Genomic DNA, 24968 nt, shown 5'->3' on the forward strand with positions numbered 1-24968 from the left:
TTTGGCTAACTGTTCAGTTACACTAGTATTGGATATTGTGATGGTTGTAGGTATGAATTTTTCAGACAAATGTGGTTTCATTAAAGTCCCTTGTAATAAAAAAAAATAATTCGTGGAGATTAATGACTCTATGCTGAAGGATAGCCGGTTCACATAGGATATTAACAGTACCTTGTAAGATTTCCTTTTGTTGAGGATAGATTGGTGGAAACACAAAGGGAGAATAACAGGTCAGCAAAACTTTCATAAGCAAATCTCTCCTGCAAATAGTTGCTAGGAAGTAAAGTGAAAGAAAATAACACACCAAGTAAAAGGCCAAGAAAAGCTGAACTTAATTTCCCATGCATGAAATGTTATTGAATTGACTATTCAAAAAGAGCTGCATGTGGTCTTAATTAAAACAAACTGATCAGAAAAAAGTAGTTGGAAGAATTGTATAGCTCTTCAAGCTCATCTTAGTGAAAAAAATCTTATCTCAAAATAACCACTAATTGGCATCAGTTTCTAAGAATTTATGTAAGTGAGTCCAATAGGGATGCGGGTTTATTAGAAAAAGTTTTAAAAACAAATGTAGGAAATCATCAGAATATGATAAGCTGCCTGAACCATGATTCAGCAAGGTGCCTAAGCATATAAGTAGTCCAGTTGATTTAGTGAATGCTATAAACCAGGATTAAAAGTCCCAATGCCACTAAAATATTGGTAAATAGGAGAGAAGAGTTACTTAAGATTTCAGAAGTTTGCACAGGTGTAACTGAACTGATCTTGGCCTATGTGCAGTCATAGAAGTCTTACTTAAGTGGAAATACTCAATCCTTACAGGAGTTTTTATGTAGTAATAAAAATGTATCTGATCTGCATCTGACTTCTGGTAGATGCTAAGATCAATATTGCCCATTGTTTTTTACACTGGAAAAAATTGACTGTGATGTAATCTTATACTAAACTTAGACAACTTGTATAACATCAGAAGGGAAGAATATACTTAACTAGTTTGATTGTAAACCAGATGGTTTTTAATCTTGCCAAGATGAACTCATTATGGCCAGTGACATAGGTCAGGATAAAATGGTTGCTACACTGTCAAGTCTTGCATATATTCACAGTGGATTTGCCCTTAATTGCACGTTGTAGCTAAAACTTATTCTGTGTTTGCACTTGGTGTTGATAGAGCGTATTGATTTGAAATGAGGTCTCTTGAAAACAATCTTTAATACATTTTTTGATGACATACTGTTTTCCTCCTCACTTGTATGCCATTGGTGGTGACATCTGCTTATAGCACCAGGTGCAATGCCCTCTCTAGAGACATAAGTTTAGGTGATTATACTTTTGCATGGCAAAGTCTTTACTTTTCCCATCAAAGTCACTGTTTAGTCCTTTTTTTAGCATCCTTTCCGCCTTCCAATTCTTGAAATACCCTTGCAGGAAAGTCCATCAGAAGAGTAGTATGTCTCTGCTGCTCCTGCTCAGACTTCTTTCATGTGGTGCCAGCAACAGTGTTTTAGTGCTGTTAAATGTGAATAGTGTACATTTTAGGTGTGTGCTCACCTTGATTTATCGGAGCTGTCATTAGTTGATCTTGTCAGGTCTCTCATATACTGTGAAACAATCCTTGCAGAGCCCAGAACCAAAAGCTACTGTGTTACCTCTCTGCCTCAGCAAGACACCTTTGGTGGATCTGTTAGCTCTTTGCTACCCCCCCGGCTGTTCACCTTATCAGCAAACTTCTTGAGACTCTGCCAATCTTGACATTCAGTGAACCCTAGTTCCCGAGCTGCCCAGGGGCTTCTCTCTGCAGTATCCATCCGCAGTCACTGGACAGTCACCAGAATTACCAAGTCTGCTTCCTTCAAAGAGACATGAAAGCCTGTTAGTTTATCTGAGGCCCACAATTTAATACACAGGACTGAGATGATTTTATGGTAAAAACTAAAAATAAGTTTATTAATAGAGGACAGAGATTTAAGTGATATTAAGCAAGGATAGTAGAACTACAACTGATTACAACTAAAAAAAAAAAAAGATAAGCTGCTTTCTAGTGTCTAAAACAGGCAAATTCTCACATATTACAGTCAGTTCTCTGGGTCCTCACCCATGTGTCTGGGGGACTCACGTTTCACAAATTTAAAGAGAGCTGGCCTCTTTGTCCCTTAAGTGATAGATAACCGGCATGTTCTTTTGCTGCTCCTTATATTCCCCAGAGTTCATTATTTTTGCCTCAGGAGCCATGAAGAAGACCCCCTGGAATTCAGACTCTGGTCCTACTGTGTGTTTTCAAGCAAGCTGGTGCTTCTTCCTGCTGTTTGATCATTCTGTGTACCTTACATGCAATATACTTTCATTGTCTTTTGGTTGTAAAGCCTGACCACAGTGGACCGACCAATATACATTGCTTTGTTTAGGACAAACCAGTTCTACTTGGATTGTTTGGTCTAAACATATTTTAGTAACGTATTTCCAGCACACCTACATAACTCTTTACATTCTAACTGTAGATGCATCATGCAAAAATATTAATGACTAGAGTATCATCAATTTTTAGATGGTACCTTACAATATTTATCCAAAGAGTATCTTGTAACTGTGTGCTTTGTGTAGTGAGTTTGTCAGGCCTGGCAACAGTTGTTGCTAGACAGGGGCATTGAGAGGCTCAGAGTCACATATATCTCAGCTATCAAAAAGATAAAGTCAAAGATAGTTTTGCTTGCAAACCTTGTAATCTGTTTAGTACTTGTTCCTTCTATGGATTTAGAAAGCTGTTTTCAAAAGTAATACATGCTTATGATATTTTAATTTTTTTGTTTTGTAAATTAACCTAGCTATGTAGTTTGTGCCTAGGCAGAGGTGAACTAGGGATTTCTTTACACATGGAAGTTGTACTGCTTTAACTATAGCAATAAAAGTGAAAGTAGTAAAACACCCTCATGTGGACACAGTTAAATGAGTATAAAAGTGTTGGTAGCCAACTTATGAACACAGATGACCTCTGCACATACAGTATAGTGTGCATTATCTGTGATGTGAAAATGTGGGTTTTGGAATTAGTGGTCTGGGATGGGGATGAATGTCTGACCCACCAGTATTATATACCTTCTGGTTTTTTTGGTCTCCTATCTGAGCTACTAAGTTCTGACTAGCACCAGAAGAAATAAAATAGCACCACATTGTATTGCATAAGATAGCTTCAGAACATGGTCCTAATTTTCACCTGACAGCTTGGGCTATATTGGAAAGTGATTACTTGCAAAAGTGTGTCAATATTCCACTTCTGTAATTGAAGGTGGTTGTTTTATGAATATCAGTGTGGGTGAAAGGAACTGGTTTCCCGCTCAACCCAGTTAACGTGTGTCACAGGTACCTTGACTACAGATTTATTCTTGTATTGTGCATATTTGGTTTCACAGCACTACAGTATATGTGATTACACATGGTTTGTGATCGTTCATACCGACACTCAACAGGATAATCTAAAGATTCAGCTTTAAAAAGCTACTATATTTTCCCCTAATTTTCTTTAGCTATATGTAAGTGGGTGTTGCTTCTATCAAAACTAGTTAAACTCAGGCAGAAGTGATTTCCTTATCTATTGACAGAGTTAATTTAACTTCAGATTTGTTTCTAATGCAGACCCTTAGTTTATCTTACATTAGCAAAACTACTTCCTAGCTAAATACAAAAATATAGTGGTTCATATGTTTTTATTTTTCTATAAACAATATTTAGGATAAAACCCAGGGCATTCTCTAACTAAATGTTTGTAATTTGTGGTATAGCAAGGAAAAGGAATTCCTCTTACTGATTGTTAGCTAGTGTCCTTTTCAGTGCTCTGTTACGATATATTTTAGTATTGAATGAAGGACATTTTGCTTTGAATACATTCTTTATAGGAAACTTTTAATTCTTGGAAGACGTATTAGACTGACATCACTGTGGACCTGATGTTACTGTATTGCAGTGGTCGGCAACGTTCAGCACGCGGCTTGCCAGGGTAAGCACCCTAACGGGCCGGGCCAGTTTATTTACCTGCTGACGCGGCAGGTTCGGCCGATCGCGGTCCCCACTCGCCGTGGTTCGCCGTCCCGGGCCAATGGGGGTGGCGGGAAGCGGCACGGGCCGAGGGATGTGCTGGCCGCAGCTTCCCACCGCCCCCATTGGCCTGGGATGGCGAACCGCAGCCAGTGGGGGCCGCGATCAGCTGAACCTGCCGCATCAGCAGGTAAATAAACTGGCCCGGCCTGCTAGGGTGCTTACCCTGGCGAGCCGCGTGCTGAACGTTGCCGACCCCTGCTGTATTGCATTCTTTATTGTGTTTCCAGGAACTAAAATTTCTTCTTATACCTTTGTGTTCTTTATTACACAAGTGAGGAATACTAAAATATTTTTAATTTGTACTGTTTTTATAATAGAACAATATGAGGTTTACTTTCTAATAGCTTATTTACAACTTCTGTGAGAATGTTTAGTTATAGCACCTGTCTTGATTTTTCTCTGAATTTCTAATTTTTGCGTTTTGTATCAACTATAATTTTTTTTATAGCATTTTTGACTGCATACCATGGCAACAGGAGGTGGTCCTTTTGAGGAAGGCATGAATGATCAGGACTTGCCTAGCTGGAGCAATGAGAGCTTTGATGACCGGCTGAACAATACGGTATGATTCATGTAAACTTTTTAATTGTCATGTCATACTGTAGGTGAAAATTGACATGTAGATTCTACTGCAGTGATGGATAGATATGAAACCATAAAAATTGTCAAAATACTATAGGAGAAGTTAGTTGCTTACATTCTGTTCATAAAACTAAATACATGTCCAACTGAAACAAAAGTCAGCAAACTAATGTATGATACAAACATCATAGATTTGAAAGAGCCATATGCTGATATGAATGATCATCCTTGGTCAAGAGATGGCCTATCAAAACTGAGTCGCAAATCTAGCTAATGTGTAAACCATTTTGGGGGTGCGGGGGAGCTAGACTATTTGATTGAAAGCCATAAGTGGGAATTTGACCTCAAGGTTAAGCATTATAACCAGCTGAAGACTGAGTAGAAGAAAAATGCTAGTGTAGCTTTGTTTCAAGTGAACAAATACTTCTGAAGGCTAAAAAGGTTAAGTGGACCAAACTTCCTGTCAGATTACTTATTATTCATGCTTTGGAGAAAACTATATTATCCAATGTGATTCTCAAATTATTGCTTAAATATAAGTAGGTTTTGGCATTTTTGTTTTTTCTGTAATTCTAAAATTGAGTCAAACTCCAATTCACTGAAGTAAACCATATCTTTTTTCACTAAAGAGATAATAAATATGCTTTTTTTCTGCTTTTCTGAAGGACTGGGGGGGTCAACAGAAGAAAGCAAACAGGTCTTCAGAGAAAAACAAGAAAAAATTTGGTGGGGAAGGTGAAACAAGGCTTACTAATGACATATCTCCAGAGTCCTCACCCGGAATGGGACGGCGGAAGACAAGGACTCTTCATAGTTTTCCTCACACTAGATATATGACTCAGATGTCTGTTCCAGAGCAGGCAGAATTAGAAAGGCTTAAACAAAGAATAAACTTCAGTGATCTGGATCAGGTTTGTGGATATGTATTTGCGAAAATTGTATAAATGTGAATATAAAACCACACAAACCTGCTAAACTGTCTTGGTTAATCTGACAAACTTCAAAAGGAAAGAGTTTGAAAGTCAGTGGCTCAAATAAAAAATGTGCATTGACGTCACATAGCAAATAATAGTCCAGATTCTGAACTGGAAAAAGTGTAGAAAAATGCATATATTCTGGATCATGGTGTCCAGATACATAAGGGTAGGTCAGATATTTTTACTAGACAGCATACCTGAAGGTTGGCATATGGTGTCACTCTGTAATATAATAAATTGCAGTTCTCCAAATCAGTATTTCTCTGTGTGTATCACATCTGTGAGAGTTAGAGGTTATTTAGTACCTGCCAATCTTGAAAGTATTTTCTTGAAGGCATTACTTCCTGAAGTAATGTAGTTTGAGACTCTAACCCTGGTTATTTCTGGATGGTGTGCCTTGTGGCAGAATGGAATGTCATGCTTTTTACTTCACTTCTGCCCTAAATTTTTGCTGAATTTAAGTTTTCAATTAAAACCGTGACCTCTAGTCTTTATGATTATAGTGATAATCTTCCAAATGTGACCCATTGCTTTGCAGTCTTCCCAAATCTGAGGACAGACATCTCTAGTATTTCTGTTGCTGCTCTTAGCTTTTCAAGGAACAGTAGAGTGGAACTGATATACTTAACGTCACGGTTGCACACGGAGTTCTGAATATCATCAGTAAACATTCCAGCCTAGTAGTGGCAGAAGAAAGCTCTGGAGCTACAGTTGGGGGAAGATAACCAATAAATACAGTCTAGAGTAGGGTGGGAGATCATCTTCCACACAGGAAGAGGCTATAGAGAAATTCAGTATCCGATGCTATTCTTTGTTCCAGTTCAGTAGTCAGGAGGCTATGGGATAAGTACCTTCTTTCTCATGAGTTTGGAAGGGAAGATGTGGCTTCATATTATCAGGCATGAAGCTGGAGTTTAGAGCAGGGTCTAGGGACAGCAGCCTGATAGGAATTCTAGAAGTATCCCTGTCATTCCCAATAGATTGGTTGTAAGGTCAAGCTTCTGACCAGAATCTGCCTGGTGGAGATGATTTTAATCATCTTTAATATCAGCCGTCAGCTAGTAAGTTTAGTTCTCAGGCTAGCAGGTTTTGTAGTCTTGGTTTTTTCCAAGCTATGCCTAGTAATGCCACATGATGGTACCACTCTATTGTTCAATTGTGAACTAATAAAAACAGAACAATGTTTCTGAAGGAATATTTAAGTAATATGTAATTTCCTTTGGTTTGTTTTTATGTAGAGGAGCATTGGAAGTGATTCTCAAGGCAGAGCAACAGCTGCTAACAACAAGCGTCTGCTTAATGAAACCCGAAAACCATTCAACTTCCTATCACTGCAGATTAACACTAACAAAAGCAAGGATGCTGCTACAAGCCCTCAAAAAAAAGAAACTGGTGGATCATCACAATGTAAAGAGTTATTTGCATCTGCTCTAAGTAAAGACTTTTTGCAAAATTGTCAGGTGTCTGTTCAAGAAGATGGAAGAGGAGAACCTGCTATGGATAGTAGCCAGGTATTGTTCATGACTCAGCCTATTTCTGTTGCAATCTCTTCCTCCTACAATACCAGAATTTTTAGAAAATGTCTAATTTCATTGTTGCTTTGTAGACACCCTGATGAAGCTTCCTAGAAAGTTTCATTAATTTTTAAAATTAATTCCGAATGATTATTATGAAGGTTTATATTTTGCTACTCTTAATTGTTTACAGAGTAACTTGCTTCAGAACACATGAAATGAGATTTAAAATGTACTATGTGTGGGAATGCTTATGACCACATAATGCTAGTAACTCTGCATACTGAGAGAGAAGCAGTTTATTTAATACACCACTTTTAAACCTAGAGATTGACCTGATTACCATTTTAATTGTTTTGGTAATTTCTGGGACTAGCATACAAATTGTGACATAATGTTTAGAGATATGAGCTCAATAGTGCACCTGGTATCTGACGGAAGCAACATTCATCCTCAATCTTGGAACTTTATGCACATGCTGCATCCCTGTTGAAGTCAGTGCCAATTGTAGGATTGAGACCGTAAACTCTAGTATGCCACCTTTCATTTTATTTACATAGGTGTGGTATAAGTTAAATTATCATCCTCATGCCTTGTGGATCACAAATATCAAAACTATTTATTGATTAACTTACAGAGTAATTTCAATGTCTTCTCTGCAGATTGTGAGCAGACTAGTTCAAATTCGTGACTATATTGCTAAGGCCAGCTCCATGCGGGATGATCTTGTAGAGAAAAATGAAAGATCTGCTAATGTTGAGCGCTTGTCACATCTCATAGACCATCTTAAAGAACAAGAAAAATCCTATCTGAAATTTTTGCAAAAGATGCTTGTAAGTTTCAGAACTTAAAAAATAGATATAATGTATCTCTTAAGCAATGTGAGAAAACTTTGAGTCAGTTATTGATATTTTGATGGTACCGCTGGGGGAGTTAACTTCAAGATACAGTACCTTCCATAATAATTCATTTTTACTACCCCATTTATATAGCTTTTGATTTATGCCACTAAAATATTTCAGGCTAGAGAAAATGAGGAGGAGGATGTTCGGACTATAGATTCAGCTGTGGGATCTGGTTCTGTAGCTGAGAGCACATCGCTAAACATAGATGTGCAGTCTGAGGCTTCAGATACCACGGTAAGCTGCTTTTAGTAATTAAGGTGCTAGAAATGAAGACTTGTTTTTTCTTTTCCTGACTGATACTTGATAGTATTGTTAATCTGAAATTCAGTTCAAGGAGACTTAAACCCCCCAAACTCTCAATGATGTATATTTTTAAAAAGTTTGTTTTAAAAAGCTTCTGTTGTAGCAATTTTACTTTCTGATAGCTTATGAATCTTTTAAATAATTCTGGGGGTTAAATATGTATCTTGCCTTTTATCAATGTAGAAAGGACTAGTTTTCTAAGCTGTTTTTGGTAAGTGGCGTGCTTCCAGTACTGGGGAAATTGAAGGGTAATGGAGGTGTGTAAATGGTTCACTATCATGGGTTGTTGCTGTAGGAAGCATAAGTATATCTATAGTGATACCATAAGAAGCATTGCTCTAGGATGGGGGTTCCCAACCTCTTTCGTTGGGTAGGCCACCTCTTATTAGAGTGTCTTATGGACTCTGGCATTTCTACATATATATACATTTCATGATTGCACAGACCATCTCCTCTCCCATTTGTGATCACATAACTCCTGTAGCAATTTCAGCAGTTGCTTACATGGAAAAGAACATTGAATACTTCCTAATATTTTTATCTCCTTTTTAATAAAATTTAAGCATCTGTGTATATGGTGTTGTCTCTTTGTTTTCAGCCAGCATGATGTGGACCATCAGCAAAGTGCTCCACAGACTATGGGTTAGGAATGTGTGTTCTAGGAAGTTAAAAAGTAGCATTTAAATAAAGAATATAGAGATACTTATTTAAAAGTCAGAATTAAACCAGACAGTCTCTCTATCTAATTATAAAAGTCCTGCAAGATCTTCTTGTTTTTATCAGGTCTTTCAAAAAGATAACATTGTAGAGATTAAACATCAACATCTAACTTTTTTTAGTGTTGTTTAAAATGTGAAAAAAATAACCAGTACCGATAGAAATATATACTGACAGAAATATATATCCATATAAAATTATTGTAAACAAAGCTTGTATCTGGTTGTTTATCTATACAGAAAGCATATTTTTTTTTCATTTTTATGTGTGTGGCTTTAAGTATTTTGGAATTAGGTTTCTTTTAATTATATAGTTCTTTGAAATATTAAAAGTAGTTCTCTATAATTACATGGTACAGTGATATTTGGAATCCTGTCTTTAAGAAAATAATTTTAATAAAGGAAATTGAAAATTCAGTAGAATTAAACAAGAACAGACTTATTTGATTGAAGTAATACAATTTGCCATATATAATACGTAAGACACAAATGAATTAGGTAAGCAATTTTATTGTTTAAAAATGCATGTTAAACAGGAGTGTGTTCTAAATCTAACATACTAAACTATTTAATAAAGGAAGAATCTTTTAGTCTGAAAATTCGGCCCTGCATTGAGGACAAACTAGGGATTTCAGCTTCACAAGGACAGGTTTCAGACATTGACGTTACAAGAAGTCCAAAAGGGAAAGGTGACAGAACTGCTCTGAATGGCAGGGAAATCTGGCCTATTAGGATTGGATTACCCTCACAGGTACTCTTCAGAATATTACCTTGGCAAGTCTCCAAAATAGGGTCTGTACTTGCTGATTTTCTTTTTCTTCCTCAGTTCCTTTGTTGCTAAACAGCTTTTAAAACATCTAAGTATTTGTAATGCACAATTACTTTTTTCTCTCATTCTTTCCATACAGAAGCTTCTGGTGTTTAATGCTTTAGTCACCACTATAACAGTAGATCTGTCTTACTTACCTGTGTATGACTACATTTTCATTGAATGTCTCTTCTTCATGTTGACTTGTTTTCGGAAGCAGAGATTTTATAAAAATGAGTTTTTTACTAATTTCCTCCTCCAACCCAACATATGTTCTTTTTTGATTAGTGAGGGGTATAAATCTAACTGTATGTCCATCTGTTAATCTCACTTTTTGCAGCCACAGCTTGCCACTTCAGATTCATGACTTGATGCAATTGCACTCTTATTTCTGAGAAAGTGTTTTAAAATTGGTTTAATGTAGTGTAATTTTAGATAATTCACACTTAAAGATCTGTTAATTTTCATGCTATTAATCTGCCTGAAAGAACATAATAACAAACATCTTGTGTAGAAAAAGTGAAGTGGAAGATCAAAAACTTCTGTTGCCCGGAGAAAAAATTATGATCTGTAATAAAATCTCTACAAAGGATAAACTGTGCATGCCTGTAGCAATACCCAGTATATACCTGCAGGGAAAAACACATTAGTGGGGGTCAGTGCCTTAAAAACTGTGTTTGAGATGTGTCCTGTCCTGCTGTGATTTTTTTTTTAAAAGTATTTTTGTAATTTAATTTTTAGTGCCCCATCTTTTTTGTTTAAACTCAAATTGTTTAAATACATTATTTGAATATTTCTATACCCTTTATAGCAAATTTTGTCAAGCTTGAGTGCTAATTTTAGACACCCAACTTGGAAAAAAAAATTGGTCTTTGTTTTAATGAGTACAGATGCCTCTGATATGCTTGAAATGAAGCTTGGTTTGTTTATCAGTTTTGGTTTTTTTCCCTCTGCCATTGATTTGATATGTGATCTTGCACAAATCACGTAATCTTTCCATGCCTCAATTTCTTCATCTAAAATGGGGATTTACACAAGGATTATCATTGACGTTTTTAGTGGTTTTAAGTCATTTTAAAAACTTGCACGTTCTTATTAAAATTTTGAAGACCTTTTTATTAATAATTAAATTCTGGATGTTTAAAAATAGTGGATTGAGCTGAACATGGTTTACCCTTTAAAACATTGATATTTGGCGTTTCAGACATTTGATGCCTAGGCTGAGAGAGAGAGTTGCTCACTCCATTCTGCGATCCACACACTCTGCTAGGGGGGCAAGAAGCAGCACCCCATCTACAAAGTTAATTTACTGTCCATTAAAGTACTTGACCTTGCCTTTTCCAATAACTTCCAAACTCTGTGGGAAGTACCTCTGTGGTAGGGCCAAGTACTTTAATATATGCAAGCATATTCTTCAATGTAGGAATTTTTCGCAGTAGGCACTCAACACTAGATGGCAGGTGAATTTTTTTACTTTGGGAGTGGGAATTTCAGCTTGGCAAAAGTTTTTTTTTTTTTTTTTTTTTTAAGACTTGACAAATATTTAAAAATTCATAATACTGGTATTTTTGTAGTTCATCTTCCTACTGTGAAGATGCAGGTTCAAACTTGATGCAGAATTGTAGCCTACATATGGTTTTATGGAATGAGAAACAAATAGTTTGTTGCAAAATTGTGTAGTGAAAGATAAAGCTTTGAGGCTAGTGAATCATTTTGGACCTTGGATCTTACTAAGGCAGGGTCCAGTGGTGGTTCTTTGGGTTGGCAGTTGCGTAACAGATACTTGTGAACAGATCGTTCAGTTTCTGTTTTCACTCCACACTGGACTGTTAAGCCAGTATAGGAAATGAAGAGGATCAGGTCCATATTTTTAAAAAGTGTTTACTGCAGAGACTCTTTTAAAACAAGTTCAACACCAGACAGAAGTTTTTGATTTTGCTGTTTTAATTCAGTATCTTGAATTGCATTTTATACCTATCAGGGATTGAGGGGAGGAGTACTCTTATGGCTTTGTGGTTATATGCTTTTCGTGTTAATGAATTTATAAACCTAGTGTAGTTAAAGGAAGAAATGTGCAAGTTTTTAATTTTGTAATCTGCTCGTGCAGGGTGCGGAGTTGGCAGACCTGGAGACAAAATAATTGTACTTATCCACAAGGCATTGTGCAGCATGGTGTTGGCAGTACAAACTTTTCCCTAAAATGACTCAAACTTGGTCTGGAAGAACTAGCTTTAAGTATGAGGAGACAATAGTTAAGTCTTCACCTCGTTAAACTAAACTGTTAGTCTTGAGGTGTTTCATTGAGCTGTGAAGGTTCAGCTTACATTAAGATGTCATCGTATTACTAATGCGGTATTATAGCTGTGGAATTTATTTGATAGCATCTTTTCTTATCTTCCAGGCCAGAGACCCCCAGCAGGAGGCTAAAGAGGAGCTAGAGAATTTGAAGAAGCAACATGACTTGTTAACAAGGATGTTACAACAACAGGAACAGCTGAAAGCACTTCAGGGAAGACAAGCTGCTCTTCTTGCTCTGCAGCATAAAGCAGAGCAGGCAATTGCTGTTATGGATGATTCTGGTATGTGGAAGGACAAGAGTATGTAATGATAAATTGATGTATTGATTAAACCTGAAACTCTGAATTTAAAAAAATTTATATTGAAAGTATAAATGTACTACACAGTTTAAAAAAATGTTCTGGATATATTCTTAAGCTTGTACATTCTGTATCTTATATAAAATTCTTGTAATATTTGGAATTTTACTGCAGGACTTCCATTTGGTGGAAGAACTTAGTTTAAATATTTTTTATATGTTGTTAGGTAACAAGGCTACAAACTTAAAACTAGGGCTGTCGATTAATCACAGTGAACTCAGGCAATTAACTCAAATTAATTGCAATTAAAAAAATTAATCGCAGTTAATCACCGTTTGAATCACACTGTTAAACAATAGAATACCAATTGAATTTTATTAAATATTTTGGATGGTTTTTCTACATTTTCATATCAATTGTATTCTGTGTTGTAATTGAAATCCAGGGGTATTGTTTTTTATTACAAATATTTGCAAAGTAAAAATGATAAAAAGAAATAGTATTTTTCAATTCACCTCATACAAGTACTGTAGTGCAATCTTTGTCCTAAAAGTGCAACTTACAAATGTAGATTTTTTTTTTTTTTTTTTTTTTGGTTACATAACTGCACTCAAACAAAACCATGTAAAACTTCAGAGCCTACAAGTCCACTCAGTCCTCCTCCTTGTTCAGCCAATCGCTACGACAAACAAGATTGTTTACATTTACAGAGGATAATGCTGCCCTCTTCTTATTTAAAATGTCACCTGAAAGTGAGAACAGGTGTTCGCATGGCACTTTTGTAGCTGGCATTGCAAGGTATTTACATGCCAGTTATGGTAAACATATGCCCCTTCATGCTTTGGCTGCCATTCCAGAGGACATGCTTCCATGCTGAGGACGCTCGTTTAAAAAAAAAATTATGGGTTAATTAAATTTGTGACTGAATTCCTTGGGGCAGAATTGTATGTGCCCTACTCTGTTTTACCCCCATTCTGCTGTATATTTCATGTTATAGCCATCTCGGATGATTACCCAGCACATGTTGTTCATTTTAAGAAAGCTTTCACTGCAGATTTCACAAAACACAAAGAAGTTACTAATGTGAGACTTCTAAAGAGAGCTACATCACTTGACCCAAGGTTTAAGAATCTGAAGTGCCTTCCAAAATCTGAGAGGGCCGAGATGTGGAGCATGGTTTTAGAAGTCTTAAAAGAACAACACTGATGCAGAAACTACAGAACTCAAACCACCAAAAAAGAAAATCAACCTTTTGCTGGTGGCATCTGACTCAGATAATGAAAGTAAATATGCAGTTGTTGGCATTGGATTGTTACTGAGCAGAACCCGTCATCAGCCTGGATGCATGTCCCCTGGAATGGTGGTTGAAGCATGAAGGGACGTGTGAATCTTTTAGCACATCTGGCATGTAAATATCTTGTGACGCTGGCTACAACAGTGCCATGAAAACTCCTGTTCTCACTTTCAGGTGATGTAAACTAGAAGGGGGCAGCATTATTTCCTGCAAATGTAAACAAACCTGTTTGTCTGAGCGATTGGCTGAACAAGAAGTAGGACGGAGTGGACTTGCAGGCTCTAAAATTTTACATGTTTATTTTTAATGCAGTTTTTTAACATAATTCTACATTTGTAAGTTCAACTTTTATGATAGAGATTGAACTACAGTACACCTCTACCCCGATATAACGCTAGCTTCGGGAACCAAAAAAATCTAACCGCGATATAGGTGAAACCGCGTTATATTGAACTTGCTTTGATCCACCGGAGTGCGCAGCCACTCCCCCTCCCCGGAGCGCTGCTTTACCATGTTATATCCGAATTTGTGTTAGATCGGCTCACGTTATATCAGGGTAGAGGTGTACTTGTATAAGGTGAATTGAAAATTACTATTTCTTTTCTTTTTTATATTGCGAATACTTGTAATCAAAAATAAATATAAGGTGAGTACTGTACACTTTGTATTCTGTTGTAATTGAAATCAATATATTTGAAAATGTAGAAAACATCCAAAAATTTAAATAAATGGTATTCTATTATTTTTTAACAGTTTTTAATTTAATTTTTTTAATTGCTGGATAGCCCTACTTAAAACCATAAGTTCCTTCCTGGTACTTAGAGATGAGCCACCAAAGTTTACTTTTAAAAACTCAGAAATGTATTTTTAAAGCTTTCTTGAGTAAGGAAGAACAAAACAGTTATAGTTTAAATTTGATTACTATATCTTAAGCAAATATAAAAGTAGATTTCAGATTCTTTAGAATCTGAATTGTAGACTTGCCTCCAGCTGTTTAAACACATCACAACCACTATAAAGATAAGTTAAGTGTTGTTCCATTATAAACCTGTACTTTAACACTTCCTTAACATTGTCAAAATCTTTGGGGTTGAAACGTCTCACATTTGGTCTCTGCCCAAAGATACATTCTTTTGGAAAGTAATAACAGAAATTATTTGAGATCAGCGTTAAACAGCCTCGAATGATAAATTATTTGGAAGTTAGATGGTGATGGTCTCAGATCTGCTTACCATCCCCACAGAATATGTACCATACATGTTGTTTTTTCAAAGCTTGTTTAGCAAATTCCTAATTGGGAGAAAATCATTTTAAAATTGTTTGACTTCAAATTTCCCTTTGCCTAACTTCTGCCTTGTCGTCCTTAGAAATGGAGTGCATTGCTTGTCTGACATGTAACATCACACGTAACAATAGCACCAACAAACTGACGAGCAAAATTGTAGCCTAGTGCTCTGCCTGTAGTAATTGATCTCTTCCTGTGTCCTGTCCTAACAAGCCAGCTTTGAGGTGGGATAGAAGGACCATACATGATGATTTTGCTATGAGATTGAATGATGCTCCAGGTAGCTAGTAGAACATAAGAACGGCCATACTGGGTCCATCTAGCCCAGTATCCTGTCTTCCGAAAGTGGCCAGTGCCGGATCAGAGGGAATGAACAGGACAGGCAATCATCAAGTGATCCATCTCCTGTCACCCATTCCCAGGGACACTCAGAGCATGGTGTTGCATCCCTACCCATCCTGGCTAATAGCCATTGATGGACCCATCCTCTGTGAACTTACCTAATTCTTTTTTGAATCCTGTTATAGCTTTGGTCTTCACAACATCCCCTGGCAAAGAGTTGCACAGGTTGACTGTGTGTTGTGTGAAGTAGTACTTCCTTTGTTGTTTTAAACCTGCTGCCTATTATTTTCATTGGGTGACCCATACTTCTTGTGCTTTGTGAAGGAGTAAATAACATTTCCTTAATCACTTTATCTACATCATTCATGATTATATGGACTTCTATCATATCCTCCCTTAGTCATCTCTTTTCCAAGTGGAAAGTCCCAGCCTTTTTAATCTCTCCTCATAGGAAAGTTGTTCCATATCCTCAATCATTTTTTGTTGTCCTCCGTACCTTTTCTAATTCTTATATATAGAGATAATAAGACAGAAAATATCATGCCACTATATAAATCCATGTTATGCCCACACGTTGAATGCTGGTTGCCGTTCCGGTTGCCCAATCTCAAATATAGGGCATACCATGGTTCTGGGGAAGGCATTTCTTCCTGAATCAGCTTCTGGGCACCTTCAGCTCTGCCTTATGGTGTCTCTTGCCCTAAGCAAACTTCCCAGTACTAGTAGAAATCTGAAGTCCCATACTCTTCTCTCTCCTACAGAAATAACCTTTCTTCATAGGAAGAGGAGGTGGTAGACAGAGGAGAGGCTTACTTAAGTTATCCTTAAGGAGAGGCTTATTCTCTGTTCCCTGGTGCTACTCTTATTTGTGTCACATTTGTCCTGGTGATACTCAAAGCAGCATCCCACTAACCCTTGTTGAAAAAGGTAGAAGAAGCAGGGACAGGGAAAAGGAAAAAAAAATGATGTAAAATTAAATGTAACATTTTAAAAATAAACCCAGTTAAGGGTTTATTAAACAAACTATTAATGTGAAGTTAAAAATAGGCCAGACACCCACACTCTGGTATGGCTAAAATTGGTGGATATTTAAGGTCCTGGTTTGTTTTGACAAGTGATTGTTTTTAAAATAGTGTTGTAGAGTTCTACATTTCTCTTGATTTCCATATCAAATATGTTTTCGCAAGTAAAAATGTGCCTTTTTTTCCTAATTGCCAGCCCTGCAAATCAGATTTGAATGTCAGACTGAGGTATTTCCTTCTAGCATACCATGGTCAGTAAAGGTTCTGGAGGCCAAATTATATGCTGCCTTTACACCCATATAATCCATTGTCTTTGACTGTAACTGACTGGAACATAGAGTTCTGCTGATAAATAAATGAGAAGTACACTGTCCAGCTCATTCTTCTTAGCAGTGTTTGGTTCTACAGGGCCATATAGTTTTTAGATAAAACAAAAAACACAACAAAAACTGAACTTAACTGATTTTTGTGGGAACAACAAAAAACAAACCAAAACCACAAAAGGAACAGATCTGCTGAACAATGTATGCTTTTGCATAGTCTGTTTTCACAGTGAAACTGTACATTGACTGAGGCTATGTCTACACTACGGACCTTATAGTGGCACAGCTGTGCTGCGGTAAGGTCTCCTGTGTAGCTGCTCTTTGCTGGCAGGAGAGAGCTCTCCGGCCTGCATAATTGAACCATCCCCAACAAGCACCCTTAGCTATGTTGGCAGGAGAGTCTCTCCTGCTGACGTAGTGCTGTCCACATCAAATGATGAATTCTTTCTGGGGTTGGGAAGGTGTCATCTGAAAAAACAAAACAAACAAAAATCTGTTTGTCTAAGGATTACTTCAGACGTTTCAGATTAGTTTAAATTTCTATAATGTGTGCACAGGATTTGGTTAGTGCAGTTGACAAATAAAGTAAATTTGTCTAACCAGTGCTGTATGTTAGTAGCTATGGTATTTACTTATTTTGAAATCTTAAAAACCATTTTCTTAAATTAACCTTTTTAGTTTAATGTTTTGGACTTACTGTTTTCTGTAGTTGTAACAGAGACCACAGGTAGCATTTCAGGAGTAAGTCTTACATCTGAACTAAATGAAGAATTAAATGACCTAATCCAGCGTTTTCACAATCAGCTTCATGAATCTCAGGTAATTTTTTTTTAATACCGTGTTGCTGTGTGTATTTTAGTTCATTTTCCCTATAAGGGTCTTAAAAATACTTGAATAAATAGTCAGAATAGCTTTGCAATAAACCTTAGTTTTCAGTATACTTTCTCACACAGTGAGAGTGATTGCTGTTTTGATAACATTTTCTTAAGTCTTTATGGCAATAAAATGCAGTTAAAAGAGCTTGTTTCTTAGATCTTGTTGCTGTGATGCACAAAAGTTAAGCTTTTTGTATTGCTACCTCTTAAATACCTGTGTAAATTTTGCCTGTACTTGTCTGACTTGCTGAGTATGCTTTGTTCTAATTACATTTTCAGTAATATGCCCTGTAGGTTACTTGCACAACTCATAACAAGAATTGTATGTAGGGCTACATGTTTAAAATACAATATTCAGTTTAAAAAATCCTCTGACAAATTTAACATTCTTTATTATATGTAAACATTAACTGGATTTGATTGTAAATTTTTTTCGTTTTTATTCCAATTGATGCTTTCTATGTTGTTTTACTTTCGATAGAAGTGGTTATTCGTTGACTGATACAAGCTTAGTGTCAGTTTATACATGGTTCTTGGAAGCCAAGAGCAACAGTTTCACATCACAATCCGTACTGGTTACTATGCAGTTGGAATTATATAAGAGCTAACTATTGTTTAGTTTGAGAGTTGGTTTTCTGTTATGGAGTCTCAGCACTAGCCTTGAGCTCAAGTTAAATGAGGTATTTTTTTTACTTTTTTTCTGGAATTGGGAAAGGTAACTAGCAAATTACTATGGCATTTTCACAGTACTGCTACTAAAATGAACTTTATTTATTTTTAGACTCAACCTGTGCCAGATAATCGAAGGCAAGCAGAAAGTCTTTCACTTACTAGAGAGATTTCACAAAGTAGAAATTCTTCTATGTCACAGCACTTATCTGATGAGAAAGCGCAACTTTTTAGCAAGATGAGAATGTTGCAAGGTAAAAAACAAAAAATGGACAAGTTGTTAGGAGAACTTCACACACTTCGTGACCAGCATCTGAACAACTCCTCCTGTAAGTAAATGTATGCAGAACGCATTTGTTTAATGTAGTTTATAGTCCTGCAACTAATGACTCAGAATTATCACTGATCTTAGTACATGAAAGTATTGTTTGCAGTATTGTAGCTGTGTTGGTCCCAGGACGCGACAGAGAAAGGTGAGGAAGGTAATACTTTTTATTGGACCAACTTCTGTTGGTGAAATGGACTAGCTTTCAAGCTTCATAGAGCTCTTCCTGCAACATGTGTGAATTTTTTGTACTTAACAATCTGTCCCACTTTGTATTTAGCTTAGACACTCTGGTTACCTTCTCCAGACCTGAGGAAAAGCTCTCTGAAGCTCGAAAGCATGTCCCTTCCACCAATAGGAGTTGGTTAAATAAGAGATTCCTTCACCCGTCGTGTCTTTCTCCTGGAAGTATTGTCATTTGTGTAGCTTTCAGTAATAACACATTTTAATGGAACGTTTCCTTTTTAATGTAGTGATTTAAATACAGAACTAGGAGTGTTTTTTCTGTGGTAATAATCTTTTGCTTTATAGTATTTGAAAGTCCACCAAACTGATTTAGTGAAGAATCTGACCATAGAACTTTACCTTTGTAACTGTGGAAATACCTAATGTTACAGGCAAAAAGTGCATTTTAATGTGATTTTTTTTTTTCAGTAACTTCCCCCGTTGTCTTGAAAATAATGAAATTTAATTACTTTCTTATGTTAAAATGATTCATTGAACCTTAGTGATAAGTTGCTCCCTCTGCTGATAGCATTTTTTATAGCTAAGTTCATGAAATGTTTGGGAAGGTTTACACTAACTGAGATCTGTAAAGTTAACCTTTCTGCTTTAGAATGGCTAAGACTTAAATGGACACAGAGTTAAATAGTTTCAGTGCTATGCTTTGCCCTGAATTCCTGGCCAATATTTGTGGTGTTAAAAATCATTTTCCTATCTTTTAAATATTTGTCTTCTCTTACTGAAAGGCCAAAACAAACAGCAGAAACTGAATATATAGGGGCAAACAATGAAATTTACTGTATACACACTTCTGTCAAATGCATAAAGTAAATTAAAAACAAGATTTATCCTCTCTAATGTTTGTCATTTTGTGTTTGTAATAAAAGGTAAAATTTCTTTAGAAATTTTATTTTCAGTTCTTTTTTCCTTTTAATATAACTGTTTTTTAAATTGGCATACTTTACAGGGAATGTTTGTTGTTCTGATCTACACACTTGGTATTTAGTTCTTTTTGTACAACAGATGGAAACTTTAGTTGTACTCACTGACTACTTTTCTCTCTAAGACAAGTTTGCCAGCTTGTGCTTCTCACACCCTCTGTGACTAGCTGTTTAAATGTTTCTGAGGGGCTTGGTTTCTGTCCATGTGGCAGTCTTGTCTTCCTCATTGTCCGGGAAATAAAATTCTGGCTTCTAGTTTTCTTTGAGACACAGGTGTTAAAATCTTTGGTAAGGGCCCAGAGGTTTCAGAAACATTATTCAGGGCTTCTGTTTCAAGGTTGGGTGATTCAGCAACAGAGTTTTAAATGTGACTTTGAAGATGTAAAGGTGCCTAGGTCGAGGATCCTGCCCCAGCCAAGTTTTCTGGCAAGGTTTTCTGCTTTAATTGTGGGAGAGACTAATTCACTCCTGAATAGAAGATCGCACAGGAGTGCTTTTGAAGAACTGAAACTTTAAAAAAAACGGTGCAGATGCAGTGTCCTGTTGCCATCCTCTTGGAGAAAGGTGCCTCCTGTTCCTTCTTATATTGATTGGTTAGTGTCATTCTTAATGTAGGGGACATGTGATAAGTCCGTTGTCTTGCCCATGGTGTAATACAGAATTTCCTGTTACTTCATAGTACGATCTTCCTTAAATCAACCTGTATAGCAGTTGTGCCCCCTTTTCCCCCCCCCTACCTATTTAAGTTCTCCCAGGCATTTCAAAAGCCTGTCCCTTCCATTTGTGCAACCCCTCTCCTCCAGGAGGGCAGTCATCGACAGTCCCACAATACCCAAGTGACTCCAGGCCCCCATTACCACTTGTCTTCTGCATATTGCTCCTCATCCCCTGCCAGGAGAATTGTGGAGGCAGGTGACTCAGTGTGAGTTGCTTCTGCATCATCTCAATTTGAGGACACTTTGCAGTTTCATGACCTGGTAGACCACATGGCATTCACATTGAACTTTTACCACCTTTGACTGTGGAGGAAAATTCCCCCCCAGTCATGTTCTTGGGTTTGCCTCTAGGAATAGAATATCCTTTCCGATGCTGGATACTCTCCTATAGCCTGCTAGTACTGTTTGGATGCCCCCCCCGCCCCCTTTCCTGTCCACCTATTTCTGAAAAAACCCAAAACAGATAAATTGTGTGAGATAACCCCGGAGGTGGTGAGTTTTTTTGTTTTTTTTTTCCCCTCCCCCATTCACTCTGTCCCTAATTCACTGGTGATGGCTGCTGCCAGTAATAGGCTTAGGTCTGGTCAGGCCCATCGACTACTGCTGACTGAAAGGGAAAAGATCAATGTTCTTGGGAAACGTTTCTCTCCCCCCCTTCTTCCTCTTCTCTTGGTTATTAATGTGGCTAATTACCAGGAGGTCCTGACCTGTTGCTAATTCCATCTGTGGGGAAAGATGGCAACATTCTGTTCAGGATTTGCCAGATAACAGAAGGCTGGCAAATAATATTTTGATGGTTTCAGAGTAGCAGCCGTGTTAGTCTGTATCCGCAAAAAGAACAGGAGTACTTGTGGCACCTTAGAGACAAACAAATTTATTAGAGCATAAGCTTTCGTGGACTACAGCCCACTTCTTCGGATGCATACAGAGTGGAATAAATATTGAGGGGATATATATACACACATACAGAGAGCATAAACAGGTGGGAGTTGTCTTACCAACTCTGAGAGGCCAATTAAGTAAGAGAAAAAAACTTTTGAAGTGATAATCAAGATAGCCCAGTACAGACAGTTTGATAAGAAGTGTGAGAATACTTACAAGGGGAGATAGATTCAATGTTTGTAATGGCTCAGCCAATCCCAGTCCTTATTCAATCCTGAGTTGATTGTGTCTAGTTTGCATATCAATTCCAGCTCAGCAGTCTCTCGTTGGAGTCTGTTTTTGAAGTTTTTCTGTTGTAATATAGCCACCCGCAGGTCTGTCATTGAATGACCAGACAGGTTAAAGTGTTCTCCCACTGGTTTTTGAGTATTATGATTCCTGATGTCAGATTTGTGTCCATTAATTCTTTTGCGTAGAGACTGTCCGTTTTGGCCAATGTACATGGCAGAGGGGCATTGCTGGCACATGATGGCATATATCACATTGGTAGATGTTCAGGTGAACGAGCCCCTGATGGTATGGCTGACGGGATTAGGTCCTATGATGATGTCACTTGAATAGATATGTGGACAGAGTTGGCATTGGGGTTTGTTACAAGGATAGGTTCCTGGGTCAGTGTTTTTGTTCAGTGATGTGTGGTTGCTGGTGAGTATTTGTTTTAGGTTGGGGGGCTGTCTGTAAGCGAGGACAGATCTGTCTCCCAAGATCTGTGAGTGTAAAGGATCATCTTTCAGGATAGGTTGTAGATCTCTGATGATGCGCTGGAGAGGTTTTAGTTGGGGGCTGAAGGTGACAGCTAGTGGTGTGCTGTTATTTTCTTTGTTGGGCCTGTCTTGTAGGAGGTGACTTCTGGGTACTCGTCTGGCTCTGTCAATCTGTTTTTTCACTTCAGCAGGTGGGTATTATAGTTTTAAGAATGCTTGATAGAGATCTTGTAGGTGCTTGTCTCTATCTGAGGGATTGGAGCAAATGCGGTTATATCTTAAAGCTTGGGTGTAGACAATGGATCGTGTGGTGTGTCCTGGATGGAAGCTGGAGGCGTGTAGGTAAGTGTAGCGGTCAGTAGGTTTCCGGTATAGGGTGGTATTTATGTGACCATCACTTATTAGCACAATAGTGTCCAGGAAATGGACCGCTTGTGTGGATTGATCTAGGCTGAGGTTGATGGTGGGATGGAAATTATTGAAATCATGGTGAAATTCCTCAAGGGCTTCTTTTCCATGGGTCCAGATGGAGGCTCAAAACGTGGTGAAGCATACACTCAGACTTTGTTTAATGCTTCAGACTCTTCCACTAGAGCATTGACATCTGCAGTTATCTTAAAGAGATATGCATGGTTTCATCCCTCTTCATTGGGTATGGATACCAAAATTTAAGTTGAAGATTTTCCTTATGAGGAGGGTATGGTTTTTTCAGCAGCAAGATCAGCAAACTGTTGGAGAAATTAAAGGCTACTAAATCCACTGCTCAATCACTGGGTCTTCATCTCTTGGTCAGAAGAAGATGCCGTCTTTCCTCTATCAGAGACCGGTTTGCCCTCAGTCATCTGCTTATTTTTCCTCAAATCAGAGACATCAACAACATCAGCAAAAAGCTTGTTGCAGAGCCAGCACAAGAAAGTGGACTTCCAGATACAGACATAAGACAAAACAACCTGCTCTTTCTTCTTCGGCTTCCTCAGCTACCAGGCCTCAGATTTGATGTGAAGATCAATAGTCATGAACCAATTAATGAGGATCCCTCCCTTCTATTATTTGGAGACAGGATAGCCCTTTTCAGTAACAATTGAAGGCTTATTAAATCAGACAAGTTAGGCTTTAGAAATTAGAGGATGGCTAGCTGTGCAGTTTGAAAAACTGTCCCCTTTCAATTTCCCCTACCTTTCCCGTTACAAGGAGCTTTCTTGAAAGGCTGTCTTTCTTTCAGAGGTTCAAAAATTCCTTCTGACAGGTGCTGTCGAAGATGTTCCCCAATATCTTTGGCATCAGGGTTTTTGTCAGGATGCTTCCCGCTACAGGAAAAAAGATGGGATTTTCCATCCAGTTTAAAATTTGGGAAGATTGAACAAGTACATTCAGAAGTTCCAGTTTCAAATGCTAAACCTGTCTTTCATAATGCACTCTCTTTCAACTGTGTATTGGTTCACAATTCTTGATAGAAAAGGACAGATATTTACATACTTCAATCTGGCTGAACCATCAGAAGTACCTGCGTTTTTTGGTGGCCCAAGAACATTTCCAGTACAAGGTCCTGCCAGTTGGCCTTTCTGTAAAGACTCTTGGGGTTGCAGAGTATCTCTCTGTAGTAGTAGGGCATTTAAGAAAGCAGGATATTCTTCTTTTTCTCATATTTGCAGGATTGGCTGCTGAAATCCTCTGCACAAGAGGACCCGCTACTTCACATCAACTCCACAGTCTCCTTGCTTACAGAGCTGGGATTGCTGTTGAGCATGAAAAAGTTGAAGCTCTGCCCAATTCAGAGACTGAATTTCATAGGTTCTATATTGGACTTGGTAACAGGAGGGGGAAGGGCTTTTCTCCAAGAGGAAAGGTCTCTGAAGGTAGAACAATATTTTTTTGTACATCCAGCTGAGTCTGACCAGAAGGTGATTTTCTTTCTAGATCTCATGAGGCTTCTGGCAGCAACCATTTACAGGACTCCGTGTGCTTGTCTCAGAATGAGGTCAGTGTAGCCCTGGATAGCTCAGGTTTACAGACCAATCTGGACAGTCTTCAAATGTTTGTCAATGGTGGAAGACAAATCAAAAGTCTTCAGAGGAGCCTTGTTCAGTCCTCCTTTGCCTTTGGTTGCGATAACCAACAATGGCTGGGGAGCTCAGCTGGGTCATATTACGGTTTGAGGCCATTGGCTGTCTCGCAAAAAGAACTTGACTATAAATGTGTTGGAATTCACTTGGCCCTCAGATCCTTTCTTCCTCACATAAAGTGAAAGGTTGCTCAGGTAGCGATGAACAATGCAATGGCTATGTATTACATCAACAAGCAAGGAGGCACTTATTCTTACCTGAAGTGTCCCCTCTACTGTTCAAGAACAGGAAGAGACAAGCAGTCCATTTCAGTCACATTCCTGCTACACTGTGGAAAGGGTCTTCTGTTGATTCACTCTCATTAATTTAGAAAGTGGTGAAGAAAGTACATCAAAACAAGGCAGTGATGATGCAGTTTCCCAGCTTGGCTGAGACAGTAGTGGTACTTCTTCGTCTGTCGGGCGGGATTCACAAAAGTCTCCCTTTGTCTCCAGACCAGCTGTCGCAACAACAGAGCAGGATACTCTTCATCTGACGGCTTGGGCTATTTGACTTTGACTAATATTGAACAATGCTGTTCCTCTGTGGTCCATGATTTATTGTTTAATTCAAGGAAGTTGTCCATAAGAGAGTGTTGTTTGAAATGGACTAGATTTGTCTCTTGGATGTGCTGGACAAATCTGATTCTCCAGTCTCCGCTTCTGTTCCATCTGTTTTAGAGTATTTAATGTATTTGAAGTCTGAAGGCTTA

The 24968-nt window shown here is 37.8% G+C and overlaps 1 protein-coding gene across 14 annotated transcripts in view; it reads left to right on the forward strand.

Moving 5' to 3' along the window:
- PCM1 (pericentriolar material 1) overlaps positions 1 to 24968 on the forward strand; it is an 88739-nt gene that overhangs the window by 3291 nt on the left and 60480 nt on the right. For 9 of the 14 annotated variants that reach the window (XM_054029282.1, XM_054029281.1, XM_054029287.1 and 6 more), the window contains exons 2-10: positions 4541 to 4654; positions 5340 to 5585; positions 6890 to 7162; positions 7828 to 7998; positions 8188 to 8304; positions 9667 to 9840; positions 12299 to 12476; positions 17470 to 17579; positions 18417 to 18633. In XM_054029282.1, coding sequence (XP_053885257.1) covers positions 4559 to 4654; positions 5340 to 5585; positions 6890 to 7162; positions 7828 to 7998; positions 8188 to 8304; positions 9667 to 9840; positions 12299 to 12476; positions 17470 to 17579; positions 18417 to 18633 — 1582 coding nt within the window. In that variant the 5' untranslated portion in view covers positions 4541 to 4558. The remainder of the gene's footprint in view (positions 1 to 4540; positions 4655 to 5339; positions 5586 to 6889; positions 7163 to 7827; positions 7999 to 8187; positions 8305 to 9666; positions 9841 to 12298; positions 12477 to 17469; positions 17580 to 18416; positions 18634 to 24968) is intronic. The other 5 variants (XM_054029290.1, XM_054029293.1, XM_054029294.1 and 2 more) reach the window with 3 other exon arrangements.

Source organism: Malaclemys terrapin, chromosome 5 (assembly GCF_027887155.1).
Source record: "Malaclemys terrapin pileata isolate rMalTer1 chromosome 5, rMalTer1.hap1, whole genome shotgun sequence".
Taxonomy (NCBI): Eukaryota; Metazoa; Chordata; order Testudines; family Emydidae; genus Malaclemys; species Malaclemys terrapin.